Consider the following 26,007-nt stretch of genomic DNA (forward strand, 5'->3'; position numbering starts at 1 on the left):
AGATATTCAAGAGGTCGAGGAGGTGTTGTGAAAATGTCGGTGTCGGTGTCGGCTGTGGTGGACGAGCCTCATCCTTCAAAGATATCAGCTACTCTTACCAAGATGTGCGGAACAGCTCCTGCTGAACCCCCAATTATGGCAAACAATGCTTCATATCTCCTAACTCCCAAATTAGTTGTCGATGTATCTCCTCAACCAAGCTCCTCCTCGGTGAATATTTCCCACTCAAATGCAACCACACCTCCCTCCATGTCCTCAAAGAGCGAGCCAACTCTTTGCAAGATACCCAAGGTGGATGATCAAAAGATAACCAATATCATAGGTTCCATCGCTCAACTGCTCACACAGCAGAGCCAATTGATCTCAGATCATGAGAACAAATTGAGAATGTGTGAGATCTACTTCCAGAATAAATTCTATGAACTGGAAAGTATGTTGGAGCATTTCATTGAAAGTCAAAGGTCCGATGGACTGGAAGTGGAAGTTTACATCAAAGATAAAGTGGATAATATGGCTGAGAAGTTGGATAAGCTGATAAGGAAGAAAGCTCCAAATGGAAGAGGTCGACCAAAAGCCGAAAACACAACCAAGAATATCAATCTTGAACCTCAATCAGATGCGGTTTCTGGAATGGGCTTCCCCTTAGAGGATATGTTAGGGATAGAAGATCTCATCACGTTCGATACACCTTCTTCCCTCGATATGCAAGATGCACAGACCCGACTTCAGACTATGAATTTCAACCAACTCCTTGTAGACCCTCTTTCGCTCGACTCTACCATCTTTGACATACCCCAATTCATCGCTCCAACAACAGAAAAAGGTTCCTCCTACCTTCCCGGTAGGGGTAAGACATTAGTGGATCAAGCTATAGAAAAACAGAGAAACCTTCTCAACGATGAGAATGTATTGAAGGAAGGTGAAAATTCTGTGGAGTTTGTATTCAGGAAGAAATTGAAAGGTACCAAAGGAAAAGACAATTTCAAGTGAGTTTTTTCGTTACCAATCAGTCCAGATTGGAAATAAGCTGATCTCGGGGTCTGATTTAGGATTGACATGTCTTTTCTGGATGAAATTTCCATTGACTCACAGTCTCAGGCTCAAAATCAAGATCAAGAGCGTCCAGAATCACGATTTCATGTCCCAACCTCTTATGGTATTACGAATTCGCAGATTGAAGTCGGCCCATCGAACAATCTTCGTTCCCATCAAGTAAAGGAATATGACCCGTTTCCATTGACGTACTTACGGGAACGTACTTCGACTGACATCCCACCCTCTTCTTCTTCCTCTTCGGATACCTCGGATTATTCGGATGACTCTCATTTGACTTCGATTAAGAGAGGCGCATCATTGGTAGATGACAAGTTGCTTTTACCTGGTACACCCACACTCTCACCTGTGGGTTTACCTACACGAGCTCGAACGCTGAGCGGGAGTGGGAAGAAGAGAAAGAAGGTTAGTAACGGTTGGACTAACAAGAAGAAACCGAAAAGGAATGAGGGCGATGACGAGAAGAAGAAGAAGGTCGATGGGTGGCCGACTTTTGGGGTTAATACTCTCAAGAACAGGATGGTAAGCTTAATGATGAGAAAGAACAATGGACAAGCTGATGAACGAGTCATTTCGAGTTAGGACGAAATCGTATGTGATACTGTAAGTCATTCTCACCAGGATAATCATAACCACTTTAGACACCTTGAACACATAAATGAAAAACGTACTTATTCCTAACAGTGCGGAGGCAGGTAAGTTCCGTCACCGCCTTCGCATCGAAGTACGACAAAGCTTATATTGCTATGTACTGACTCGTACTGTAGGGTTCATTGGGCATGTGCAGGTCTTTCACACAGCAGAAACATGCGTGAAGCTCCCTGGAGCTGTCCAGACTGTTTGAAGATCATGGTAGAAGCGAGTGATTCCAGAGACGGTAGGATCCCTTCCATACCCAGAGCTCAACAGGAGAAATGCCTGAGACCGAATTGTATTTTTCGGTGAGTGCATTGACTCTATCCTGAGGAGACGGAGATAGAAGGCTGATATGTGTTGCTGGGTCGTTGCTAGGTCCGAAAGGAGGATCGTGAGGGAGAATGATGATGTTAATCAATTTTTCATGGAGAAGATTATCGGGTAAGTAAAGTCATACGGTATACTATCATAATCCGAGTGATCATTCCCTTATAATTAGTTGTTCTTCTTACTGATGTGGTGTTCTGGTGATATAGGAGAAAGAAGATATCCCATAGGCCTGGAAGTGGTAATTACCTGTATTTAGTAAAATGGTGGGATTGGGAGATATACGATTCGACATGGTGAGTGGTTCAAGATGGTGATAACAGACCAAGTTGACCTTGTCTGTTTGGTTTTGGACATAGGGAACCAGGCAGAAATATACCAGACTTGGAACGATATGAAGTTCTCTTCCTTCAATGTGCACTCAAGACAGAAGGCACAGATATGTACTTGAAGAATGTACTTTTGCTCGAAGAGTGTTCGCCATGGTTCGATCATAAGGGGAGATATAAAGTTGATTTGTTGAAGAGTTTGGGTGTGGAAAAGAGAATATGGTGGGATGATGATTAGGCGAGGTATTCTCGAAATTGTTGTAGTGTCCACAAATATATTTCTTCCATGGTAAATGTTGTTGGAGTGATACATGTTGTGTACTCGTACAAGACCTCGGATTGAATTGTTGTGTAGCGATATCCTCCTTGATTGACGAGAGAGTTGGATTCGTACCTTTAGCGCAATCGAAAGTAGTAATATATCTTTGTATACACGAATGCATAGTACGATGCAATACAACAAGTAAACTTCGACATCAATTCTAAAAATAATGATTCTTCTTCTTTTTCAGCTTTCTAGAAATCATATACATCTGCCCCACCAGCATTAGTATCCCTAACTTGACCACCAACAATCGTATTACCCTGTCTGGAAGAATCAGTGTAGGGATCGTATCCGTTGGTTTGGGCCGTCGCAAGAGATTGATCTGGACCCATACCCATTTCGATGTTTTTGGCTTGTTCCATGAACTGCGATTTTATCTGAACTGTCTGTCTGATCAATAGGTGACAAGCACGTTTCAGAGCGTCGGCAGGGTTGGATCGTTCGTCGGTCTGTATCTTGATTATGATGTCGTTTTCTAGAGGGTGGGGGACTTTGTATCCTGCGAAAAGGACTGTGGGGTCGAGGAGGAGTTGGCTAAGAAAGAGGAGCACATCAGCCAGAATTCATTTCTGAGGAACATGGTGGGTTCATATCTAGAAATATCAACATAGAACCATCTTCACGACATGCATGGGATCGAAAAGGGCGACGAGTTGGAGGATGATACAGAAAAGGATAACTCACGCTCTTATCATATTACCCAACGTATGATCCTGCTTCCTAAGTAATATAGTAGCGGCATTCGGTATCTTGGGATCTTCAGTGATGGTCAGTCTACATGGTATCATGTCAGCTCTGTGATCATACCATCTGTGCAGTCAGTATGGATACGTCTACTCACGGTTTCTCGTCATCTTGCAATAACCAGGAATCTATCCTATTCGGTTGATTCATCTTGCTCCGTCCTCAAGTATCAGGATTCCAACGATTTGTGAGAAAATGAATACACGCTTATCCTGCAAGTGATCTTGACGAGTCAGCAATCTACTCTCCAAACAGCTCGGGATGTATGGAAGGAGCGGTTTGAAAGGTAGGACGATCATTATGGTCAAACGTTATCGGCTGAGGCTGTCGACTTCCCGCAGAAGCAGGAAGAAGCGTCTGTTCCGTGGATTGACAGATTATATATAGTTTGTTTGGATAATCATTTCGTCTGAATAGCAGGCAGGGAAGAAGGAAGGTTCAAAAAAAGGTGAATTAGAGATGAGGAGACTTACGATGTAATGGTATAAATGGATCGGTTTTCAACGTAAGCTTCCTTTTAGTGGCTTTTTTGCGATATCGAGCTTCGTTTCAGCTACAGTAGCCGTAGAGCGTTATACGTATAGTGAGAAAAAGAGAGGTCAGAGTATAAAATGGAGATGCAAGAATAAGATAGCGAGAGAGGATGCAGAAGAAAGAAGGAAGAATAGATGATGCCATTTAAAATGGGGTGCTCAGATACATTATAGTATATTTCATGTCATGCGTCGCGCCTGCCTTTCCCCATCGCCTGAGTCAACTGTCCATGTCAAAACAGTCTTTTCCTCGTCCTAACATCACTCTCATCACGATGTCAGAACAGAAAAGCCCCATCGACACATCAACCTCTCCTGATATATCACTCGCGATGGACACTGACCCTTTGGACAGTCTCGAGGACCTTTTCGACACTCCACCTCCACCTCCACTTGTCCAAACAGATCCTCCCCTCTCTGCATCCTCGCTTTCTTCCGATGAGCTTGTGCGTCCAAATACACCAACGGCTTCATCAGCAAATCCTAACTCTTCCTCGATCGACATTGTTAATGCTGATTCGAAGATGGACGATCCCACTGACTCCGCGTATGGTGGAACTGGGTTATACGAGACACTAAGCGTCATTCAGGATATCATTAAGTCCCAGACGGAGCTGTTCAACGCATTGACTACAAGACTAAATGAACTTACTGAACATACTAAAACACAACTTGCTGAACTGGCTGCACTAATCGAGAAGACCAAGAAAGAAAGTGAAGAGAGGAAAATCGGGTTGAAAGCGTACATGGAGAAAGCCGTAGAAGAAGCTATCCGAAGAGTGGTTAATCAAGATCAAGGGGTGGAGAACTCAGAAGGAAAGGGGAAGGGGAAGGACACTAAGAAGGGAAAAGAGAATAATCAAGGGAGAAAACGAAATAGGGAATTGGAAGCTTTATCGTATGATTTTTTCTCTAGCGAAAAACCTGAAAATAAACCTAGATCTCTGACGGAAGAAAATAAAAGTCAGACCCCTTTCGCTTCTTCAAGCTTTACCTCGGGACAGTCGTTGGTTCCTGCTTCCAGAAATATCCCTGTCAATAAGAAGTTGACTGAGGTGATCGACCTCACTGCTCTCGATGACGATAATGAAGATGAACATGAAGATATTCCCGTGCCACACTATCCCAACACCCCAACGCGCTTACATCGCGGACCTCTCTCCCAGTCGAATGAAACACCGCGCAAAACGCTCCGTGAACGAATCATCCCCAGCAATCCATTAAGGAATCGTTATGCCACTTCGGCATATGCACATGTAACCGAGGCTGGATCGATTTGTGATCCATACGAGAATTCGAACGTCAAACGAGCACGTACTGGTTATCCCCATGCTGTGGCGATCGAGAAAGGGAAAGGGAAGGAGAAGGAGAAGGGCAAGAAGGATATCCATGGAAGAAACGAAGAAGTAGTAAGAAGCAAGCATTGTCGTATCGTTGGGTAAGTTACAAATAGCTGCAGATCTGCGAGATAGGACAGGTATGCTAAATCACTGCACCTGCAACGGTCAATAAGGAAAAAACAAATCGGTACTTTACCTGATGGGAGGAAAGACATACTCTATCTTATCAAACAATTGGGTGAACCCGTATCTTCAGCCACATGGTGGGTCAAATGCAGGCCTTACCATCTTACAGAGAAGCTGAAATGTTACGCTCGTGAGAGACACCGCTAATCTTTAATCTCGTCTCCAACGCTGTAGGGTCCGGGAGAAAGACATTAATGATTTCGATACCAAGAATCACACGTTCATGCAAGATTGCGATCATGACGATCCAAGATTTGTCAGTTTTAGGAATAAGGTTGCGATTCTGCCTGAAGCTCAGGTATACTGGGATAAGAATGGTGAATGGAGAATGGATGATGCGCAGAAGAAACCCGGTGTTTAGACATTTTCAGAAATATTACCCATTTTTGTTCAATCTCAATCTTTCTTTAGCTAAAAGCAGGTATCAAAGCACCATGAGACTCTTCACCCAAGTCATGTGTCACACGCCGTATAGGCATGTATGTATCATGTTATGAATCATCATCCATGCGTATATGGCAGATATAGCTTTGAGAGGTGGACATCTCAAGTGGAGGTCAGCGCGTCATTGAGATATCACAATAACGTCAACATCACATTCATCACGTCTCTCTCTACCTTCTCTAGCTTATATTGTCAATTGATCGCTCGTCCAGGTCTTCTCTGATAGAACGAGACGAGATGAACTCCTATCCTCATGAGGTAAGCTGGCTTATACCCTCGGAAGCGACTTTGCTACGCTGATCAGCTTCCTCTTCTCCATCCCAGTTCCTGGCCCATCCTCAGCCGTTGATGTTCGTAGCTGGGCTCAACCCAATCTCAAGGGAAAGAAGAGTATCATCAGCATCAACCACTAGCACCAGCAATAGGCGACCATCAGGTGGAGCTTCAAGCTTGTTGGAACCGACTACAGCGGGGAATATAGCTCTTACTACGCCTATAACCTCACCTACGCCAAGGAACGATAGTCTACCTTCTCCTTTGGACGAATTGACCACTTCAGAGGAGAAGAGAGCGGAAGATGAGCACAAAGAGCAGGTCGAGGATGTAGATGAGAGGGACAAAGAGTTTGAGGAACTGGTATACAACCTCAGAGGAGCTCTGACGCCTATGGGTGGGAAAGGGAAGGTATGGTTAGGACAAGAAGGGAGAAAAGATTTCAGGATTGTGTTAGTGGACAAGGTGAGTTTGTCACTTCCTCATATCATCTCGTTGCCTCTTATTAGATCTGGTGTGCTGCATGTTCTGTCCGCTGATGGCTGATACTATACTAGGGAGTCCGTTTACCCATGCGGAAGATAAATCCCTCTTCATCCTCAACCTCGCAATCACAATCATCCATAGCGGACCTACCAACAAGTCCCCACTCGCCGCTATCACCCTTAATACACAGCTCACCGCTGTATCCTGACGGTCTGATAGCACCAGTATGGGTAAGGAAACATGCCGAACTGGTACCATCCGTATTCGTCCTTTTCCTAAGATTGTACGAGTCTAAACCTATTCCTTCAAGTGATGATCCAGAAGTCAACGCGGCTAAAGAAGCTGCTAATAGAGCTATGGAGAAGGATCAAGACGATCAGCTTATAAGGGAGATTGGAGACAGGAGGAGGAGATTGGGTGAAAGAGGAATTAAGTTGACGGTTGTATTGATGGCTAGTGCAGCTACATTAGGTAAGCTCTCCTTCTACTATCAAACGTCATGCTCAGCTGTCATCTATACTGTGTTAAACCGATCTGATTTGGTTGCGCAGATTCACCAGCTCTAGATCCTAGATTATCATACCTCCGACGAGCCTCAGCATTATCAGCCAAAGCATCCTTATTCGTCCTCACCCCAGTCCCAGCAGACCAATTACCGGATTTCGTACAATCCCTACAAGATGCACTGTACGACTCAGCAATGGAATATTACTCGAATCACGCAAAGAGAGTACGAAGGAAGAGATCGAGAGTGCCTGTGAGCCAAAATATCCTGTCTCCCACTACCGCGCAGGGACAAGGACAGGGACCAAGAGCTCTGGGACCGCAGGGCTGGGCAGTGAGATATGATTGGAAAGCTGGATGGTTTGCTGAGGTCAGAGGGGACTTTGAGACTGCCAGGAGGTGAGTCAGCTACCGCATAAGTGACTGTCCCTTCTTTCAGCTTATTGGTGATCCATGTCTACAGGCATTATGAAGATTGTTGGAATGAGCTGGCAAAGATGTTCTCGTCGACAACGACTTTACCCCCTAGAACAAAGAGATGGGCAGAAGCGAAAGTCTTAGCGGACTGTGTGGCTGTCAGAGCAAGTCGACTTCATAGTCCGGACAGGAGACCCAAGCTGACTACGAATAATATCCGCAGATATGCAAATTGCTATTATACGATGATCAAGGTCCTCGAGTGCTCAACCCGTTCTTCGTGCATCTGAAACGGTTCGGTGATCTATCTCGAGGATGGGGTATAGGGGAAGAGACCTTTGAGTTCTGGAGCTGGATCGCGAGACAGTGAGCTATCCAAAGCCTCGGATGGGATATATAGCTGATATTATCTGTCAGGTATCGTATATTTGCCGAACTCCTTGAGATGGCACAACAATCAGGAATGAGAATTGCATCTTTAGCACCACCAACTTTTCCTACTGCCGTAGCTGCCGCTGCACCACCTCCACCAGATTACTATACCACACCTATATCATCTGGAAATCCCTTGCAGGTATTACAGCAACCTGCATTCTACTATTACACAGCTGCGACTTGCTCAATTCAGAGACAGCTGAGATACCAGGAAGCCTTGGCTGCTGAGGTGAGTTAGACTATTTCTATCACTTGAGATCATATGCTGACGAAATCAAGCAGAATGACGCGCTTAGCTCTGAAGCTGGATCGACTTCGGGCTACGTCTCGACAGCACCTGGATTCGCTAATGAGAAGAAGGTTGATCATGCAGCTTTGGTGATAGAAGTGAGTACAGGTTTCATCATTGACTGCGCTGATGGTCACATTATTCACTGATGAGTGATCTTATAGCTATTCACTAAGGCGTATTCTCTGTTGAAAGAGCAGGATCACGCTCAAAACCGTATGGCTCTGTTTGTCGCTTTTAGGATAGCAGAGGTGTACTGCCAATCTGCTCAGTATGATCTGGCTTTACGGTAAATTCCACTGACTACAGCCTTTCGCGATGAATCGGAGCTAATTCGTGTGTTCAATTACAGCTTCTTCGATAGAATCTCTCAAGGGTTCAAAAGAGAAAGATGGTCACCCATTGTCAGACAGATACGTAAACTATGGTACGAATGTGCTCAACAGACTGGGAATGTGGAGAGCGCAGCCAGATTATTGGTAGAGATGATGAGTCCTGGTGAGCTCAGCCAGTGCTGAAGCAGATCATAGAGCTAACAACCCCTGTAGACAGTGGCGTTGAGGGAGAAGAAAGAGCAGCCTTACAAGGGGATTTGTTATCCCTCATGAAGGTGAGATTCAACTGACTGTAGTCTGACTAAGAGTACTGACCAGTGCTCATTGACAGACGACTTCACCGTCTACCACGGAGCCGATCGCTGTGGATTTGGAGGGACGGAGTAGTCTACGTGAGTTGTCGGCGAAAGTAGGCTGATCGGGCACAACGCTGATAAGGTGACGTAGTGAATGTTCAAGCTGGCTTTTGGCAATCGGAGTCTACCTTATCACAAAGTGTCCCGTATCAGGTAATACTACGCTGTCCTGGAGAGGTGGCTATCGGTGATATCCAGTTCTCATCCCTTATCATATCTTGGTCCGATAACCGTGACGACACAGTGATCAACGCTTCTGAAGGGTCACAAGAGCAAATAGAATTTGTCAAAGTGGACCAGAACGAGGAAAACAAGGCTTCTTTGAACTGGGGAGTAGAGAAGACTTTAGTAATCAATGGAGAAATCACAGGAGATGTAGAGGGAGAAGTCCGAGTGAGTCAGCGTTTTTTGTGCAGGAAAACTTGGCTGACACGTTAAATGTGTTTAGATATCTGGTCTAAAATTATGCTTGAAGCAGGGTTCTTGGGATTTGCAGATACACCTTAGCCCGGATGATCTGGAAGAATGGATAACACCGAAAGGAGCGATAGTACCTGTTCAAGCACTTGCGTCTTCTATCGAGTAAGCAATCTCGCGAACATTCAATATCTAATCATCCGATTTCGCTGACGTTTTCATCGCAGCTTCATACACGAATCGCATGACTTGAGTGTGGAAATCACTCATGTACCGTCTGCTTTTGTCGGCGAAGACGTGGAAATAATTGTCAAGGTGACGAACCAGGACGATCGGGAGATGGATACATCGCTGTCTGTCTTTTTGCAGCCAGGCGATGGCGATGAGGATGATGGTGAATTTTTGTCAATCGTCTTGTCGACGATCGACTGGCTCACATCTCATTTCTATAGGTTCAACGCTTACCATGGACAATCAAGTTTCACCTACACTCATCAAAGATATCCCGCTCGGCAAGTTATCTCCCTCAGCATCAATCTCGAAAACCATTTTTCTGCGCGCTCCGATGGAAGGCACAAAGATCCTTGATTTCTCCTTACGATCGACGGTCAAATTGCCCGCTTCCAAAACTCTCTCTCCTACTTCCGATGATCAAGTTGTCGAAAGGACAGAGGAGATCACCAGAACGGCCGTGATACCTGTTCTCAGACCGTTCGAAGTGAAGATGGCAGTCAGGTATTCACAGAGATTGGAAGGTACAGGAGGTGACGGTGTCGGTGCCGGTGCCGGTGCTAATGCTATTGTAGGTATACTAGTTGAAGTTCCTGGACCTAGGGCAGTGAGGGTTGGAAAAATCGAATTGCTCGACAACGACAACAATAATGAAGGTGGCGAAAAGGACGTGAAGCTTGTGTCGAGCTCGTTGGTTGATGATGATGTTGATACGTTCCCTCAAGGTAAGCTGACGATTTCATATTTGTTTTCGTGAATGAAAAGATTTCAGCTAATTGATTGTGATGTTCATCCAGATTGGGACCAAAATACGAGTTACGCGTTATCAGCTAAATTCTCTTTGAATTCCGGGTTGAGAGGTGGAACGGCAGGTGATCCAATTAAAATACCTGCTAATTTAGTTTTCACCTGGAAGAGGTAAGTAAGGTTTACACTGTAGATCTGGCTGAATGTCATATACATCATGCAGTGTGCTTACTTTGTGATAATTATATTTAGTGATTCATCAAAATTATCCATAACGACTATCCATCCTATCCCTCCATTATTCATCGAATCACCTAGAGAATCATATCTTATTCCCACTCTTCATCTCCCCCAACCACCCACCGTGAAAATACATGAACCATTCGATATCCATCTTAATGTACTCAACACTCACCCCACCTCTTCAGCAACCAATGTAAATATTGTAGGAGAGACGAAAGAGAACTTTGTGTGGTTAGGTAATAGGAATATCATACTTTCTCCACCTCTAAAACCAGGTGAAGCACGAACAATGAAATTCACTTTAATACCTCTATCATTGTCGTCTAGTAGCGATGGATGGATGGAAGTTCCTAAGATTAGTGTATTTGAAGGTGAGGGTGAAGATAGGGAGGAAGTTGGTGTTAAAGGTGGGAACGTAATTTTGGTTAGACCGTAATTGCAAGGATAGATAAATGGATGAACTTTTGTATTGTATTGACTGGACCCATGCATAGCATAACATATGGAATGGAGTAAAACCGTTGTTTGATTTTGGTATGGGTGCGAGTGATGCAAATGATGCAATTATTGTAATTCAAATCCCATGCTTCTTTACAATACCAATTGATCGATTTTCAATATTTTATTCGTTTACTTTTCCGTTTTATTTTGAATGATGTTTATATACATTTATTTCTCGTTTCGTCGTTAGGTGAGATGATCTTTTGATATGGGGTTCAATTAATCCTCACTGACATCGCCGAACCTATTCAAACCAGATCAATCCATTTCGTCAACTGATCGTCCTCTGGAAACAGACATATTCACTATGTAAAAGCGAGGAGAAATCACTCACTCGAAAATACCAAGTCTATCTCTCTTTGCACCTTCCATAGCTATGTTCACATCACATTATATACATCAGTTACTCTGAGCTCTAAGTCCTTCGTCGCTTTCTAGCTGAAGATGGAACAGATGAATGTAACATACCATCTTCAAGTTTCCTCTTGACCTGTGGATAAGCATTAAGGTATCTAACTGATTTATCAATTGTTGCCAAACCTACCAATAATATCACAGACATAAGCATAATACACTTCGTTCATGGTTCAATCGAAAATGATCGTACTCACCCTCTCTGACTAGATCCGCATTGATACAAGCCAAAGGATCGTCCGCAGCATTAGGATCAGAAGGATCGATCAATCTAAGATGTAACAAGTTGCCTTCTTTCTGATCAATGTTGGCTACCAGTTTACGGTTCTCGGTGAAATAGTTGAATCGCCTTAGGGCGTCGGAACCGTACTCTGACGAACGAGGGACAAGCTTGACGAAACTGTTTATATACGGAATCATCAGTCTCTGTTAAACATTCGAGAGACTTTTTCCGTAGTCGCAGGGCGAGAGCAGACCACAATATAAGATCCGAATCAAAATAGAAAGGAGAAGGACAATCGAGAATGAAAAAGTTGAGATGCTGTGATAGTGCCATTCCAAGGAAATTGGATAGATGCGTATCTGAACCCACCTCAATCTAGCTTCCTTGGCTTGTCCAGGCAATCCCTTAAATTTACTATCCAGCGGTCTAATCCTGGAGAAAGGTAAAGTCTCTTCATTCCCATAATCGATAAAATACAATTGAGCTTCTTTCTTCAACGCTGAGGCTTTCTTAACTTTGGCTCGGTACCTAATCAAGTGGTCGATATCAGTCGATTATCCAATACATGAAGATGAGAATGGCAAGTTTAGAGAAGACTTACCATTGATTATCCTCACTGAATTTGGCAGATACCAAATCCCCAGTCTTGGGTGAGAATCCAGCCGGTGAGTTACTGGTAGGTTGTTTATGATGCAATGAGAAATCAGACATCAATTTCTCCAAAGATGCTACGCCTACAAAAATACACATCAGCTCCAAGTTACCGATACGTTCGATCGATTGATCGTATGGAAGCACCCACTATCTTTATCCAAGATCTGTACGGAGAAAGAGAAAGGATCCTCTTTCACACTGGATACGTATACATCCAGATAATCAGGTGCCAACGCGCCGGATTCGTCAACCGTTTTGGTAGTTGTAGTATCTTCCTCAGTATATGTTGACCAGATCTATACACAGGAATCAGCTTAATTTTCTTGTCGGATACCGCGAGCGACCGACATTTTTCTTAGCTGCTTTGGCTTCTTCTTCAGCTGCTGACAGTTCCCTTCCGAAAGGCAATGAGTCGGCAGAATATTGATGGACAGTGGCCAGACTGACACGATGATCAGCTTCGAGTCATGTTTCGTGAGACAGAAAGCTACTCACCCTTCTCTGACAAGTTCAACAGCTACATTGGTGTTCCCACCGGCATACATGGCTCCGATGAATCCACCAGATTTATCAGTTGAGTCGAATGCTACAACCATCGATCATCAGCTCTTGCATAAACGTATATTTGAGTCGGCTTTTCAGGGTTTCTTCTTGGATAGATATCACTCACCGATATCAACATCCCTTTGCATGTATTTACTAGCGAATCTTAATGACTCAGGTCCATACGGTTCAGATTTCTCGGAGGCATTTCTAGCGGTCCTGGGTGCTCTTATACCTATGAGCGTGCCAGTATCCAGTCGTTAGCTGAGCGATCTTGAAGATTGGAGACAGGGTCAAATCAGCTCACCAGCAAGTACGAAGGTGACTTTTGTATTCTCCTTAGGCATGAACAACTTGAACCTAGATCCAGCCGAGACAAAATCTACCACAGCAGAATGTCTACCTTGTCTCTTCCACTGAGTGAGGTACGATGAGGCTCTAGAAGCTGATTCTGAAGCATCTACAATACGTGGTAATGAGACCTCTTTGGCCGAATGGATACCTTTCGTATCTGCTACGGCTCTGTACGAAAGTTAGCTGATCGAACTTTGAGAGACATTTTCAACTTAGCTTACGTCTGCTCAGCAACAATGAGTTTGTCCAATTCCATCGATCGATCTTCATCGTCTCTCTTATGTCTCAACACGGTAGCGAGACCTTTCTCGATGAGCTGCTCGGCGATATTGCTAGAAACAACGGATCAGCACGCCTGCAACTAACTTCTGTTGACGTCGTGATCGCTCACTTGTTCGCATTTCCATAAGTGATAGTTACACATTCCCGCTCTTCATATTCACCTTCGCGGGGCTTGACATAATCGATATGAACATGAACGGTCTTTCCGATGAGTCGCTTTCGAAGGAATCTATTGTATCGTATGGATCAGCTTTTCTAAGAGCGCCGACCGCTAATGTAGTAGCTAACTCACTCTTTAGCTTCATTCGCCCAATAGGTAGATTTGGGATCTGTCCCTCTATTCGTGATATATACTCATCAGCTACGACAACACCCCGGCTTCAGCTTGACAGTGATGACTAACCTTGGTCCCCTGACGGAAGCAAGTTGCAATCTCCTTTCCTTCTGTCCATCTCCTTTGGGTATAACACTCAATTGGTCTGAACCCCAGATCCTCACCACGGTAGCATCAAATTCATTGCCCTTTGTATTGGAAACAGGTGTAGAAGTTCCATTGGTCGTTCCATTAGATTTGGTGGTACCGTATGATTCCCACAATCCCAGCTTCTTGTCTTTAGCTGATTTTTCAGCTGCTCGGAATCGGTCCAATCCACCATGAGGAGCTAAAATACCTGCGTGCCACTATAATAGCGATTCCGTGATTCAGCTACATCCGCTTTCCTCACAGATCAATAGCTGAAATCGACTCACATCGATAACTTTAGCTAATCCTGCTCCACATAGGAATTCGGCGATATTTCCATTAGGGTGTTTGCTATACTTCCATTAGCTAGAGTATCACCTTGATTCCTCTTTCGGCTGAATTTGACTCACGCAATACCGATGATTATACTTGCACCCGCCGAAGTAGGTGCAGGCAAGCCGTTGGTCTCGTTTGCAGATTTAGTGGCTCCGGCAGGTGTAGGACCAGATTGGAATGGGATTGCGCCTAATGATACTGGCGCAGAGAGAAGTCGGACTTTAATGGATCTTTGGAGCATTCTAACCTCCGTAAAGAATTTTGCCTAAACCCCAGAATGAAACGTCAAATTTTGAATCGCGGCATCTGAAAATGCACTCACTTCTTCACCCCATGGTTCCGCTGACGAGGTATCGTTGTCTCGACCTGACGATGCTCTTGGGGCCTTCGCACCAGCCAGAACGAGGTTGATGAATTGATGATTACCCTTATCGAGTAACAATCGAACACGTAATTGAGTACCATCCCTGACACCCTCGACAATAGCTATAGTGGAAGGATGAGCTGGGTAGAAAGCTCGCTTGGAAGGTAGCTCACCATCTATATCATTATCTTTATGCTCAGCGACAAAGGCGTGAGGATCACCGGGCATTTGGAATGACACCGTCCTTTGCTACGATTTCCCAACAAGTGGATCAGTCAGCATTGACTGAAATCGCATCAGATGACATTGATAGACTCACGCTTTCAGGTTGTTCAGCCCATAATCCTTTGCCTTCACTCTTAGCTTGATCTTCTACTGCTCTAAGTTGTTCTCTCTTTTTGGCTTCTTCCGCACCCAATCGTCTATGTCACATCCCGTCAAAAGATATCAGTTTAGGAACACAATTTGGAAGCTTTGGTACATGATACAACTGACCTCACAGCCTCTTCACCTTCACCCATACCATCTCTCAACTTTGCCCAACCGTTCGACACCACCAGTGTAGCTACATCTTGAGGAGGTTGACCTGGTCCAGCAGGAGCGATGAAAAGCGATACGAATTCTCTCTCTTGACCCTATCATTCCATATTAAGTGAGCTATGCGATCTTCAATCGAAAAGACAGAGCACATTTACTGATCCCGATACACTATGCGTGACATTGTATGCTACCTCTTTGCCTACCAACAATGCTCTTAGATATTCTCTTGCTGAAAATGCGAATGGCTAACAAAACTCCCGTTAGCTCGAACGAATGAAGCATGAGGTAGATTGACTTACCTCATCTTCTCGAGTTGTTGATCCTAATCGAGGTGATTGTATACCGGCGAGATGTAAGAGTCTATGTGATATTCAGAGAATTAGTCAAAGCACAAGTGTTGAATCAGGCAAGCTGCGATGTCACTCATCGCTCACTTTTCTTTAGCTGGTTGACCTTTTGCGGGAGCTTCTTTCGGTCTTATAATCACTGTATCTCCTGATAGAACGGCTGAGAAAGGGCATTATCATCAGAAATACAGTGCATGGGATGGATCTGCTCTTCATTTAAATAAAACCTAACATTTTACGATCTGCAACATGGCCAACAATCAGCAATCTGATCATACGACTTTAATGATTCCAGTGACCTGTAGGTCCGATCGTGCGGGTGCAGGAGGTTAGAAATGGGGATACTTACAGCTCTGGTGGTCATTTTTAAGGTTCTTGCTGTCTGTATGTGATTGATCTATGCCTCTATGAATTGTTATGCTGCTGCGAAGAGGTGATATATGAAGGGATAGCTGATAGTGAGTGACACGACAACATCTCCAACTTGTCAAGCGACCAATGACCCATACACAATCTCAGGCACAGAGTGGGGGAGGAGTCTCCCACGTGGCCACCATGTGGTTCGAATGATCTGTGTGTGTATGTGTGTGTGGTGTTGATGAGTTGAGTATTCGTTATTTCGATGGTTGATGATTTGGAATAACTGTGACTGATACGAGATAACCGATACTATCGTGTTACATGCCTACATCATTATCGCTTTCACCTTTGACAAGTATCGACACAATATATACGACAAGAGGAATAAAGCACCAACCAACATCACGACATCGCACGAATAGGATCGAGAACAGTTTCAAAGGACCTACCCATTCATTACCCATCACACTCATCGTTCAACATCCTTTGAACCAGTTGAACCACCACCGATAAGAATAAGGAAGACCAGGACATGATCCTTTCGGTTGGATCACAACTGAATCGGAGTTGAAATGGATAAAAGGTAGGTTGAGCACATCATCGAGTGTGATAATAACGCTGACACAGGTATAAATAGGTGACATTAGTTGCGATCTTACCAATATCCTCGACCTATCAAACATAGCTTGGAGCGCAATGTGTCGATTCGTGAGTATCATATTATATCATATCATCCAGCCAGATGAGGAGTGCTGACTTTGCAACGTACGAACTACAGCTCGTATACAAAGGCACAGAGCCTATTCAGCTCTCTCACTTGGTCACTAGACCAAAACACAGTATAATCAACCAAGCATTCGAAAGTAAATTGAGAATGCCAAGTAGTCGACCAATGAACGTATGTCCTCTTTCTCTCCTTCCCTTCTTCTTCTCCTTCGCCGCATCAACTAAAGAATTCTGCTGATAACATTTCGCACAATATAGGCAGATGGTTTCGGTATAGGATGGTACGATCCCCTCCCAACTCCACCTACTCTAACCCTTCCTCGAGCGACCAGCATACCCGCACCTCCCGAACCTACCACACCGTTAGAGGGTCAACATTCCTCCCATTCCCATTCATCGCATTCCCAGGAATATATACCTACTCCCGTACCTCCCAATGATCCTTCGCAGGATATCCAAGTGGATCCATTAGCCGGATTAGATCAGACATCTGTAGAAATACTGAAAGCTAGAGAGAGGGAGAGGGAGTTGGAGAATGAAAGACCATGTTTATTCAAATCTATACATCCTGTACGTATACCCCACTATATCTTGTCCCGAAGAGATATGAGGTTTGAAGGCTGATGGATTTCGGGGTTATAGGCTTGGAGTAATGCGAATTTGACGAGGCTGGCAGAGAAGATACGGAGTGCTTTGGTCTTGTGAGCTAATTCATACAGAATCAACCAATTCAGAGGCTAGCTAACAAATACGATGATTATGTAGTGCGCATGTCAGAGCATCCACAATGGCCGGAGCCCGTGAGTATTCGGAAGTTCCCGTCTTACTAGAAACAGAAACAGATGCTGATCCGATCATACGCTACAGCCTCCGAGGACAACTGTCATCCATGGATGTTCGATAAACTCATGTGGATGCATAACGGAGAAATCAACGAATTTAGGAAAATCAAAAGGGCTGTACAACAGTCTCTACCTGAAGAGTTGTTCTTGTATCCTTCTGGATATACAGGTACGTTCGATGGATCGCATCAGCTGTCGCTTCCTAGTTCGATTAGCTGATCTAATTTGGTAATGATAGATTCCGAATGGGCATTCATGATTTTCCTCTCCAAGGTCAGTCGTGTAGTTCACGTGATTTGGGAGATCAGCTGACTTTTGCGCGATATGATAACAGCTCAAAGACCCTCACGCTCGATCATTCTCACATGTCGAACTTAGAGATGCAATGATGGAGACTATACGGTTCATCAACAAGCTTTCGAAAGAGGCTGGCATAGTGAGTTTACTGGCTCTCTAACATATTTTCGGGCAACAAACTCATGTAAATGTTATATCTCTTATGATAGACTGGACCTAGTCTCATGAACTTCGTGGTTACCGACGGTGAGACAGTAGTAGCTACAAGGTGAGTCAAGTAGTGTAGTATCAGCCTCGCGGCCTACTGGAGTAGAAAGGCTAATCCAATTTTCTCGAAAACCAGATACATCTCTTCACGAACTTCCGAGGCATCATCTCTATTCTTTTCCTCCGGGACTTCTTTCGACGAGTATCAAGAAGGCGGTCTGTACAGAATGACCAAAGCTGATAAAAGGGAAAATATCATAATGATCGCTTCTGAGCCATTAACATTTGAGAGAAGTGATTGGATGGAAGTTAAGACTAACACCATGATTGTTATAACACCTAAGGTGAGTACAATCCGATCCGAACATCACACAGTGGATGATGCATCAATGCTAATAATCAAAAATCATGGTGGTAGATGAACCTCCTTCAGATACCTATCATAGACGAGTACTGGGTCACACCGCAAGATCCAGCTGCTTTGACTAGATCTAGAGATTTCGCTATCAAAATGGGCTTTGGTGAGTCATCTACATCCACTTCCATCCGAATCCAGGACATAAGTCATTGACTGATTGTGTTGGCTTTGGCTTTGGCTTTCTTTGGATGTGCAGGACTCGGTTTCGCTTCGGAACAAGCTAGAAAGGAAGACGTATCCGCTTCTGCCTAGTGTTTACTCTCGCATCGTTCATAACCTAAGTGACTATCTATTCATTGTATCATACTCGCATGACAATTTGCATATCGACAGGGACAGGTTGATTCCATTTGTATACATAATGCATTATCATAAAAGGCTTGAAGTGGATGTTGATTGATATTCTACAATTCCATCAACACGCTTTGATCATATATCCCTATCGAACATACCTCACAACTGACATATATAAATATATAAATGATTATTGAGGGGGAATCACAATCACAATCACTACTCCCGTACTATATAGATATTTATTCAACATGGTATCGACTAAAAACCCAAATCGACTTCCAATTCATAATCCTAGAAAAACGCATTATCAATGTACATATACGAAACCAACGCATACCCAAACACACATACAAAGAACAACAAGTTTCGATCCGTCAACTTTGGATCAACTCGTTTTCAAAACTAGCCAATTTCAATCTTCACTTTCTACTCTACCAGTAGGAAGTGGACCTTTCATTCATCCGTCTAGACAAGTCAATCTCAGCAGTCCCAATCCTACTTGTACAGGTAACAGTACCACTCAAACGAATCTTGGGGAGACCAATAATAGTCAACAAACTTTACCGCTTGGCGAAAATGATACGAATAGATTAGGTGTACTGGGCTATGATCCTTTACAACCTTATTTCGTCAACTGTCAATCTCAAAATCATCATTCAGCTCAACATCAACTACCGTGTAACTATATATCGTCCAATCATGCATCATCCGTAAGTCAAATGACCGGATCTCTTTCCGATACCAGCTCCAGTAAGAAGAAGAAAGTGCCAATTGCACCGGCCAGTGCAGGGCTTGGGCTAACGAAAAACCAGAAGAAAAAGAAATCAAGAGGAGACAAAGGATTAATAGTCCAAGTCAAGTTATCCCAAAAGTTGGAAAAGAAGAAGCACGAACTGAAGAAAAAAAGTAATAATCCAACTCCGGCTTCCGTTCTGGGAAGCATGGATACCAACGTGGAGGAACATCCTTGGATGAAGATCCAGGTCAACAATTAAGAGATCAACTCGGAGCCGCAAAGAGGAGGTGTTTGACTTTAGAAGAGTATCTCGCTCGGAAAGGAAAGATACCAATTGGATCGTTCAATGGCATGTCTTTCAAGGAAAAGCTTGAGAAGGAGAAACGACGAAATGATCACTTGGCGAATGAGTTGACTCGTTTGAATGCCAAGGGTGATACGAAATTGAATTTACTATTAAAGGTGAGTAGTAAAATCCCGGATCTCTCTGCTTTCGCAAAGTTTCAAATCAAATCCAAAAAACTCATCAATGTTTAATCTTGAATTCGAATAGATGATCGAAAATGATTCCGAGATTCATGATATCTTCAAGCATTATACTAAAAATACTTCGACTCTCGAACAAAACGCAAAGTTTAGGTTGTATAAGAGATTGGGTGAGATTGTTGATAGGTTTTGAAGTAGCTTAGTACTACGGTTCATTAATGGTTTCGTTCAACTGGAATTTAGATCGATCTATCATATCTATAGGTTTTTTGTGTTTTTGTTCTCATGGTTCTTCCATCTTCAGATTTGCAGCTTATTGTCACATATATCAAATATGCATCACTTGCCTGACGTAACCTATGATGATCTTCATTATTTCTCGTCAGATCAGATGTTCTCAGCGTCAGTCAAAATTGTAAATACGTAAAACCAGAGATTCCACTACCCGCCACATTCGATCATACCATATGCATGGAATGGCTACAACAATCCCTCATCTCACCGATCTTCTATATCCTACTACCTAACAACCAAAGGCATAAGCTTAAGCTCGTTGAGCAGTTCGGAGGTTTTGGAGAAGAGGACCCTTGGGTTTGAGGAACTAACAAATAAAAATTCGTTGATCAGCATATTGATAATGTGATGTTTAGTAAGAGGAAACCAAAAACTCACTTGGACGTAAGCACCATCGTTGACGACTTGCTTTTGGGCCTTGAGGGCTTCGTAGTCGGCTCTGTCGAGAGGAGTGAAACCCCATTTCTTGGAGACGATGATCTTTTGTCTACCAGGGAACTTGTATCGGGCTCTTCGGAGAGCTTCGATGATGACGGCCTTGTTAGAGTCTCTGCATCGGATGGACATGATGACTTGTCCGCTGTGGTGGTGTGAACGTTGCGTCAGCTACCGATTTCACACCATACAAAGAGAAAAACAATATTGCGTGATGACTAATCAACTCCAACTCACATGTTAACTCGGGCGACGGAACCGTATGGTTTACCCCAAGCACCTCTCATACCTTGTTGCAATCTGTATATCATACAAAATATCAGATTCCACGTACATAAGATGACATGTTATTTTGTGATTATGAGTGATGACAAACTTACCTATCCGCACCAGCACATGACAACATCTTGTTAATTCTAATAACATGGAAAGGGTGGACTCTGACTCTCATGTGGAAAGCTTCTTTACCGGCAGTCTTGACGATGTACTTGTTGGCACAGATTCGAGCAGCTTCCAAAGCTTCTGATGAAAGTTGTTCGTATTCGTCGGATACCAAATGGCAACAGAAGGGGAAATCATCGACGGAAGCCTTCTTTCTACCCAAATCGTAGATCCTAATCTTGGGATCGGGGACACCTCGATTGTATCGAGATTTGGGGTAACTGAGAACAACCAACAAAAACAAATCAAATCAGACTTCGCGCTCTCTTCTGAATGCTGACATATCATAGTAGTGAAAAAGAACTCACGGCTTGTTCTTACAGTATCTGTAACACCTGGCTGGTCGTCTACCCATTTTGACTAACTAAACATCGAGAACAAACGTCAGCATTATGTCCAACGATAATCTCACTATCATCCTATGCTATTCCAACATCCCTCTTGTCATCTACAGTCCTTTCAAAGTGATTACTAAGTCATCTCCAATCCAATATTTGCCATCCGTTTTTTTCTCTAATATTTTGTCCTTCTGTCCATATTCTGTTCACATATGATCACGCTGATCTCCTCTATCTTGAAACCTGACTGAAGTGCTGGAAGGTATACTCACTGTTGTTGATGTGTTGAGGTATGAGTAAAAGAGGAAGAGTATCAAGTAACAAGATATAAGTAATGTAGATGATAGTGGATTGTCGATTACCAATCCACTCCCTCCTAGCAGAGTGTGAGTGCAACGGTAGCTCCCGTATGGCGTGTGTGTATGGGGAGTATTCTGCTGAATAATAGTGGAAAGTGGAGAGCAAGCGGAGTTTGGCGGAGTTTCCTAGAAAATGCAAGTGGCGTCACACAGATGGTGGAAAGCGGTGATCGCCGAAAAGGTATCAGGTACCGGATGAAATGACGATATGACGCCAAGGTAAGCAATGAGCAATAGATGTTATTCGAGTATTTCATCTTACAATGCAGTCAGAATATAGCAGTCAGTGAAGCGTGCTCAACCAGATCATAGAAAAGATCGGCAGTAAAAGAACAACTAGCCAGTCCAGTCCAAGCATCATGTTCTCTCACACCACAATACAGCAAAAAGATCATACCATCCTCTTACTTCCATTCGCTCCTTCTACATTATCCGACCCCAGTCATGTTGTATCAGTGATATTGGATATATTACCGAAATCATCCACTCAATCATTCACCGTGCTATTCACCACTCCTTCAAGTCATCAACAGCTATATACCACTCTCAAACGATCTGCTTCCAGAAACTTCAAGCTATTACAGACGTTCTTAGGTAGGATATACGCTAGTTTAGCCACTGCTCAATTGATCGCTGGGAGGGTACTGATGAATGTGGAGATTCATTTCGATGGTGAAGACGGTTCTTTGAAAGATAAGCTGTTTAGTAATGAGAAAGGAGACTATCAAGTGATCGTAACTGAAGGATGTGAGTTCATTCGGCTTCCATTCCCATATCTATCGGATCATCAAGAGTCCAACCTTATTTTGAATATCCGGATATAGTACCCATACCTTCTCAGATATCATCCTTAATCTCTTCAATCCCACAAATTACCTTCCCCTTCCCCATCACATCATCTTCAATCGGCCAGATACCTCCATCAGATCAATCGGGCCAATCGGACCAATCATCCTCACCCGGTCCTGCCGTCGTAGCTTTAGGCGGAACATTCGACCACCTTCACGCAGGACATAAACTTCTCCTTCATCTATCGTTCTTCCTATCATCCCAGAAATTAATCGTGGGGTTGATGGCGGATAGTTTACTGGGTAGTAAGAAATTTCACGAGGTAGTAGAGAAATTGGATAAGAGGTTGGAAAGTGTTGAGCGCTTCTTGGAGAGATTAGGTGGAGTTAAACTGAACCACGAACGACAGAATAGTCACATTCTGTCATCTTCGCCCGAGACGGATGAAGGAGCAAGTGAAAAGGATGTAATCTCGCTGCAAGTTCAAGAGATAACAGATATATACGGACCTACATCCACCGACCCCAATATTCATGCGTTGGTGGTTTCCCGAGAAACTGTATCCGGAGGTCAGGCTGTGAATACCAAAAGGAAAGAAAAAGGATTGGGAGAGTTGGAGATCTTCGTGGTAGATGTTATAGCTGATAAACAGGATTTGAAGCTGGGAGGAGTGCAGGATGAAGGGGAGTTGAAAGAGTTGAAAATGGGGAGTACGGGTATAAGGAAGTGGATCATGGAGAATGGTCAGTGAATAGTCAGTAAGAAATAGATGGAAAGAGAAAGGGAATGTCGATAGTCAGATAGTAGACATTGGACTCGCTGTCAGATGGAGAGGATAGTCGACGAACACGAAAATCGACCCATGTCTAAACTGGTTCAAAAATCCACGTCCATCCTCACGTTAGACGTAGGACTTGATTTCAGGAGGACCGAAGGATCTGAGGATCTTCTCACTGTTCAAGAAATGACGTGTGAAGTGAATCACCAGGACGATGCAATCTCACGAAAAGAAGGACGAATCACCATAGAGAATGATAAGAGTAGTATATGTCCTTTGCATAGTTATTGTACTTTCTAACGAAAACGCTAATGAATATAATGAGAAGACATGATGCTATATGCTGCGACATTCATGGTTGTCATTCTTAAATTGGTATGATTGGTATGGAAATGAAGTGCTGGGTATATGTATATTTGTCTGAGATCGTCATTCCTCACTTTCTGACTTGACTTTGACGTTCTGCTTTCAGTCTTGTCCTACTTCTCTACTCGTTTCGTCGGGACTACCCGAATCAAGGATAAGGTTCTGTAACGAAGAATAGGTGTCAGCCTGGATTCTTCCAATATTTCATGTACACGTAACATGTTGGCCTTTTGTTTCGAGAAGACTTGTCTGGTAGGTTTATTTGCATCTCCTATTTCTTTTATCTCCCAGGTAATACACCCGTAAGAGACAAATCACTCACATCAGGTTTGAACGCCCAATTATCAAAGACATCCACGATCCTCAACCATTCTTCGACTCTCAAATCCCTTATCACCCTTCTTCCATCAACCGGTACACCCCTATATCTATCCGTCGACTGATCTTCAATATGCGCCAAGAGCGTTTCAGCACCAAAAGATAAATTTGGTATAGCCTGAGTTAGTGTTAATGTATCCCTAACGAATAACCGTCTCATACAGTAGTCCCAAGTGTCTTTCTGACTTGATAAGATTGGTGAATGAAGTTTTGGAATTAACATCAACCCTAATAAATCCGGTCGATCTAGGGGTTTACCAATTAACCTCTGAGCGGCAGTCACAGGAGGATAGAAGTCTAATGGATATGTCAATGTCCGCTGACCATGTTCTGGACGGATGAACGAATCGATCGATGAAGGTGGATTTACGGGTATACCATTAGGTGGAACGGTGGATGGAGGGACTTCAGATAAGGGTTTGAATGGTCGATCGTGTGAGAATTTAGATTGTTTGTCGACGTTGAGGACGTGGTGATATGGTGGTAATGGGACTATATCAAATAATGCTTGGGCGAGGATAGAGAGTTTACAGTGGATCACAGAGCCTGGTGGGGCGAGGATACGCTGGGCAGGCGAACAGGTGTAGGTCAGCAAGATGACTTGGTTCGTTAGACTATATTGATTTTGAGAGATAAGTTGAGATGAGCGAAATCTCAACATCCACTCACATCATACAGACTCTTCCCACATAACAAAGCCAACCTTATCCTTCCCCATTCCCAGATCCAAGTCCTTTTCTGACCAGGATCGCCTACAGCGCTCCCCACCCACTGAGACGCAAGTTGTTCGCCTATACTCGAATCGGGCATCTGACAAACGATCGTTATGGGAGGTTCGGGATCTTCCCATTTCCTTTTATACGCTTCTATATCCCCAGGTGGTAATTCGGGATTATGTACAGGTAAAGAAGCTTGGACCAAAGGGTTTTCTAATATTTTAGGTAATGTTGGCCAAACGTAGGCTGTCGAATGTGATAATAGTAAATTGGGATGTAAAGGTGTGGTGATGACTGGTACAGGACGTGTATATGGATCTTGAGATATTTCTCTACCTATCGTACTTAGTGGATTAGATGATTTGGGTGGATAGTTGAATGATCGCACGAGTAATTCCAATGACCCTTCGGAAGATACAACTAATTTGGGTTTGATAGGTTCGTTGTCCACTTTAGTGATAGAAGTGGACAATGATGGAGGTAAATCTTCTAACCAGGAAGGATACTTCTGCTTTTTCATTTTACTCTTCCCTGCCGACTTCTTCACTTCACCTTGATCTTTGTCTTCCGTCAATACTTCTTCAACTAAAGCAGATGTCCAGCTCTTCGATTCCTCCAGGTAATTACCACCAGTCAACAAACTTCTAGTCAAACTTCCCACACCGGAGTAGGCATCAATCACCACCTCTCCTTCACGTAGATTTAGCGATTTGACAAAATCATCACACATCTTTGGATTCGCCAAAAGCTTCCTTCCAGTCGATTTACGGATCATGTTCCTATCGGGAGAAGCGGGTAGGTATTTCGATGGGAAGTGGGTATACCACGTTCGAGGAGGAGGTAGGGGAGGGAGCCGGTTGATTATTCGAGACATCTTGAATTTGAATGCCTCGTACTAACCGGATTGTAGGGGTATAAGTGTAAGTGATCAAGATAGTTGTTGTCAACGCTAAACTTGTTTTGACATTTCATCTTCGAAATCAAGAACATCCTTCGCTCGTGGTTAGGCCTGAAATTCTCCTTTTCCCACGGTCGCCTACAATTTGAGTGGGTCTAGAGCGGAGATCACCGAA

General features: G+C 43.6%; 11 protein-coding genes across 11 annotated transcripts; 7 read left to right on the forward strand and 4 right to left on the reverse strand.

The window, feature by feature from the left end:
- Positions 1-33: 33 nt before the first annotated feature.
- Positions 34-2,583, forward strand: L199_008343 (uncharacterized protein; the record flags this gene model as incomplete). Its single annotated transcript, XM_064894024.1, has 8 exons — positions 34-986; positions 1,050-1,575; positions 1,636-1,656; positions 1,738-1,748; positions 1,821-1,994; positions 2,065-2,130; positions 2,226-2,312; positions 2,376-2,583. The coding sequence occupies 8 exons, from the start codon at positions 34-36 to the stop codon at positions 2,581-2,583; spliced, it is 2,046 nt and encodes a 681-aa protein (XP_064750096.1).
- Positions 2,584-2,861: 278 nt separating this feature from the next.
- Positions 2,862-3,564, reverse strand: L199_008344 (uncharacterized protein; the record flags this gene model as incomplete). The annotated part of the gene is made up of 3 exons (XM_064894025.1): positions 2,862-3,204; positions 3,355-3,444; positions 3,512-3,564. The coding sequence occupies 3 exons, from the start codon at positions 3,562-3,564 to the stop codon at positions 2,862-2,864; spliced, it is 486 nt and encodes a 161-aa protein (XP_064750097.1).
- A 658-nt stretch (positions 3,565-4,222) lies between these two features.
- L199_008345 (uncharacterized protein) lies at positions 4,223-5,834 on the forward strand (the record flags this gene model as incomplete). The annotated part of the gene is made up of 3 exons (XM_064894026.1): positions 4,223-5,385; positions 5,461-5,550; positions 5,648-5,834. 3 exons carry the CDS (start codon positions 4,223-4,225, stop codon positions 5,832-5,834), a joined length of 1,440 nt encoding a protein of 479 aa, XP_064750098.1.
- A 320-nt stretch (positions 5,835-6,154) lies between these two features.
- L199_008346 (uncharacterized protein) lies at positions 6,155-11,086 on the forward strand (the record flags this gene model as incomplete). The annotated part of the gene is made up of 18 exons (XM_064894027.1): positions 6,155-6,175; positions 6,242-6,655; positions 6,748-7,147; positions 7,228-7,579; positions 7,644-7,761; positions 7,821-7,963; positions 8,015-8,261; positions 8,315-8,419; positions 8,486-8,610; positions 8,674-8,819; positions 8,870-8,931; positions 8,988-9,048; positions 9,104-9,405; positions 9,461-9,594; positions 9,657-9,823; positions 9,882-10,385; positions 10,458-10,578; positions 10,660-11,086. The coding sequence occupies 18 exons, from the start codon at positions 6,155-6,157 to the stop codon at positions 11,084-11,086; spliced, it is 3,849 nt and encodes a 1,282-aa protein (XP_064750099.1).
- A 395-nt stretch (positions 11,087-11,481) lies between these two features.
- Positions 11,482-16,035, reverse strand: L199_008347 (uncharacterized protein; the record flags this gene model as incomplete). The annotated part of the gene is made up of 25 exons (XM_064894028.1): positions 11,482-11,525; positions 11,620-11,691; positions 11,763-11,965; positions 12,158-12,316; positions 12,390-12,522; positions 12,591-12,738; positions 12,791-12,884; positions 12,938-13,028; positions 13,113-13,220; positions 13,293-13,507; positions 13,561-13,671; positions 13,731-13,850; positions 13,914-13,958; positions 14,025-14,302; positions 14,372-14,435; positions 14,495-14,685; positions 14,743-14,906; positions 14,958-15,033; positions 15,104-15,206; positions 15,280-15,419; positions 15,480-15,569; positions 15,624-15,684; positions 15,759-15,831; positions 15,904-15,913; positions 16,021-16,035. The coding sequence occupies 25 exons, from the start codon at positions 16,033-16,035 to the stop codon at positions 11,482-11,484; spliced, it is 2,808 nt and encodes a 935-aa protein (XP_064750100.1).
- A 692-nt stretch (positions 16,036-16,727) lies between these two features.
- On the forward strand, positions 16,728-18,773 carry L199_008348 (uncharacterized protein; the record flags this gene model as incomplete). Its single annotated transcript, XM_064894029.1, has 12 exons — positions 16,728-16,739; positions 16,810-16,929; positions 17,016-17,327; positions 17,400-17,458; positions 17,523-17,557; positions 17,625-17,768; positions 17,838-17,872; positions 17,934-18,035; positions 18,106-18,164; positions 18,240-18,447; positions 18,522-18,624; positions 18,718-18,773. 12 exons carry the CDS (start codon positions 16,728-16,730, stop codon positions 18,771-18,773), a joined length of 1,245 nt encoding a protein of 414 aa, XP_064750101.1.
- A 293-nt stretch (positions 18,774-19,066) lies between these two features.
- L199_008349 (uncharacterized protein) lies at positions 19,067-19,813 on the forward strand (the record flags this gene model as incomplete). The annotated part of the gene is made up of 1 exon (XM_064894030.1): positions 19,067-19,813. One exon carries the CDS (start codon positions 19,067-19,069, stop codon positions 19,811-19,813), a length of 747 nt encoding a protein of 248 aa, XP_064750102.1.
- Positions 19,814-19,905: 92 nt separating this feature from the next.
- On the forward strand, positions 19,906-20,233 carry L199_008350 (uncharacterized protein; the record flags this gene model as incomplete). The annotated part of the gene is made up of 2 exons (XM_064894031.1): positions 19,906-20,016; positions 20,108-20,233. 2 exons carry the CDS (start codon positions 19,906-19,908, stop codon positions 20,231-20,233), a joined length of 237 nt encoding a protein of 78 aa, XP_064750103.1.
- Positions 20,234-20,584: 351 nt separating this feature from the next.
- L199_008351 (60S ribosomal protein L10) lies at positions 20,585-21,565 on the reverse strand (the record flags this gene model as incomplete). The annotated part of the gene is made up of 5 exons (XM_064894032.1): positions 20,585-20,641; positions 20,713-20,914; positions 21,007-21,069; positions 21,150-21,431; positions 21,519-21,565. The coding sequence occupies 5 exons, from the start codon at positions 21,563-21,565 to the stop codon at positions 20,585-20,587; spliced, it is 651 nt and encodes a 216-aa protein (XP_064750104.1).
- A 701-nt stretch (positions 21,566-22,266) lies between these two features.
- On the forward strand, positions 22,267-23,447 carry L199_008352 (uncharacterized protein; the record flags this gene model as incomplete). Its single annotated transcript, XM_064894033.1, has 2 exons — positions 22,267-22,654; positions 22,732-23,447. The coding sequence occupies 2 exons, from the start codon at positions 22,267-22,269 to the stop codon at positions 23,445-23,447; spliced, it is 1,104 nt and encodes a 367-aa protein (XP_064750105.1).
- Positions 23,448-23,942: 495 nt separating this feature from the next.
- On the reverse strand, positions 23,943-25,808 carry L199_008353 (uncharacterized protein; the record flags this gene model as incomplete). The annotated part of the gene is made up of 3 exons (XM_064894034.1): positions 23,943-24,002; positions 24,163-24,783; positions 24,888-25,808. 3 exons carry the CDS (start codon positions 25,806-25,808, stop codon positions 23,943-23,945), a joined length of 1,602 nt encoding a protein of 533 aa, XP_064750106.1.
- Between the last annotated feature and the right edge of the window lie 199 nt (positions 25,809-26,007).

This window comes from Kwoniella botswanensis, chromosome 3 (assembly GCF_036426115.1).
Source record: "Kwoniella botswanensis chromosome 3, complete sequence".
Classification (NCBI taxonomy): Eukaryota; Fungi; Basidiomycota; class Tremellomycetes; order Tremellales; family Cryptococcaceae; genus Kwoniella; species Kwoniella botswanensis.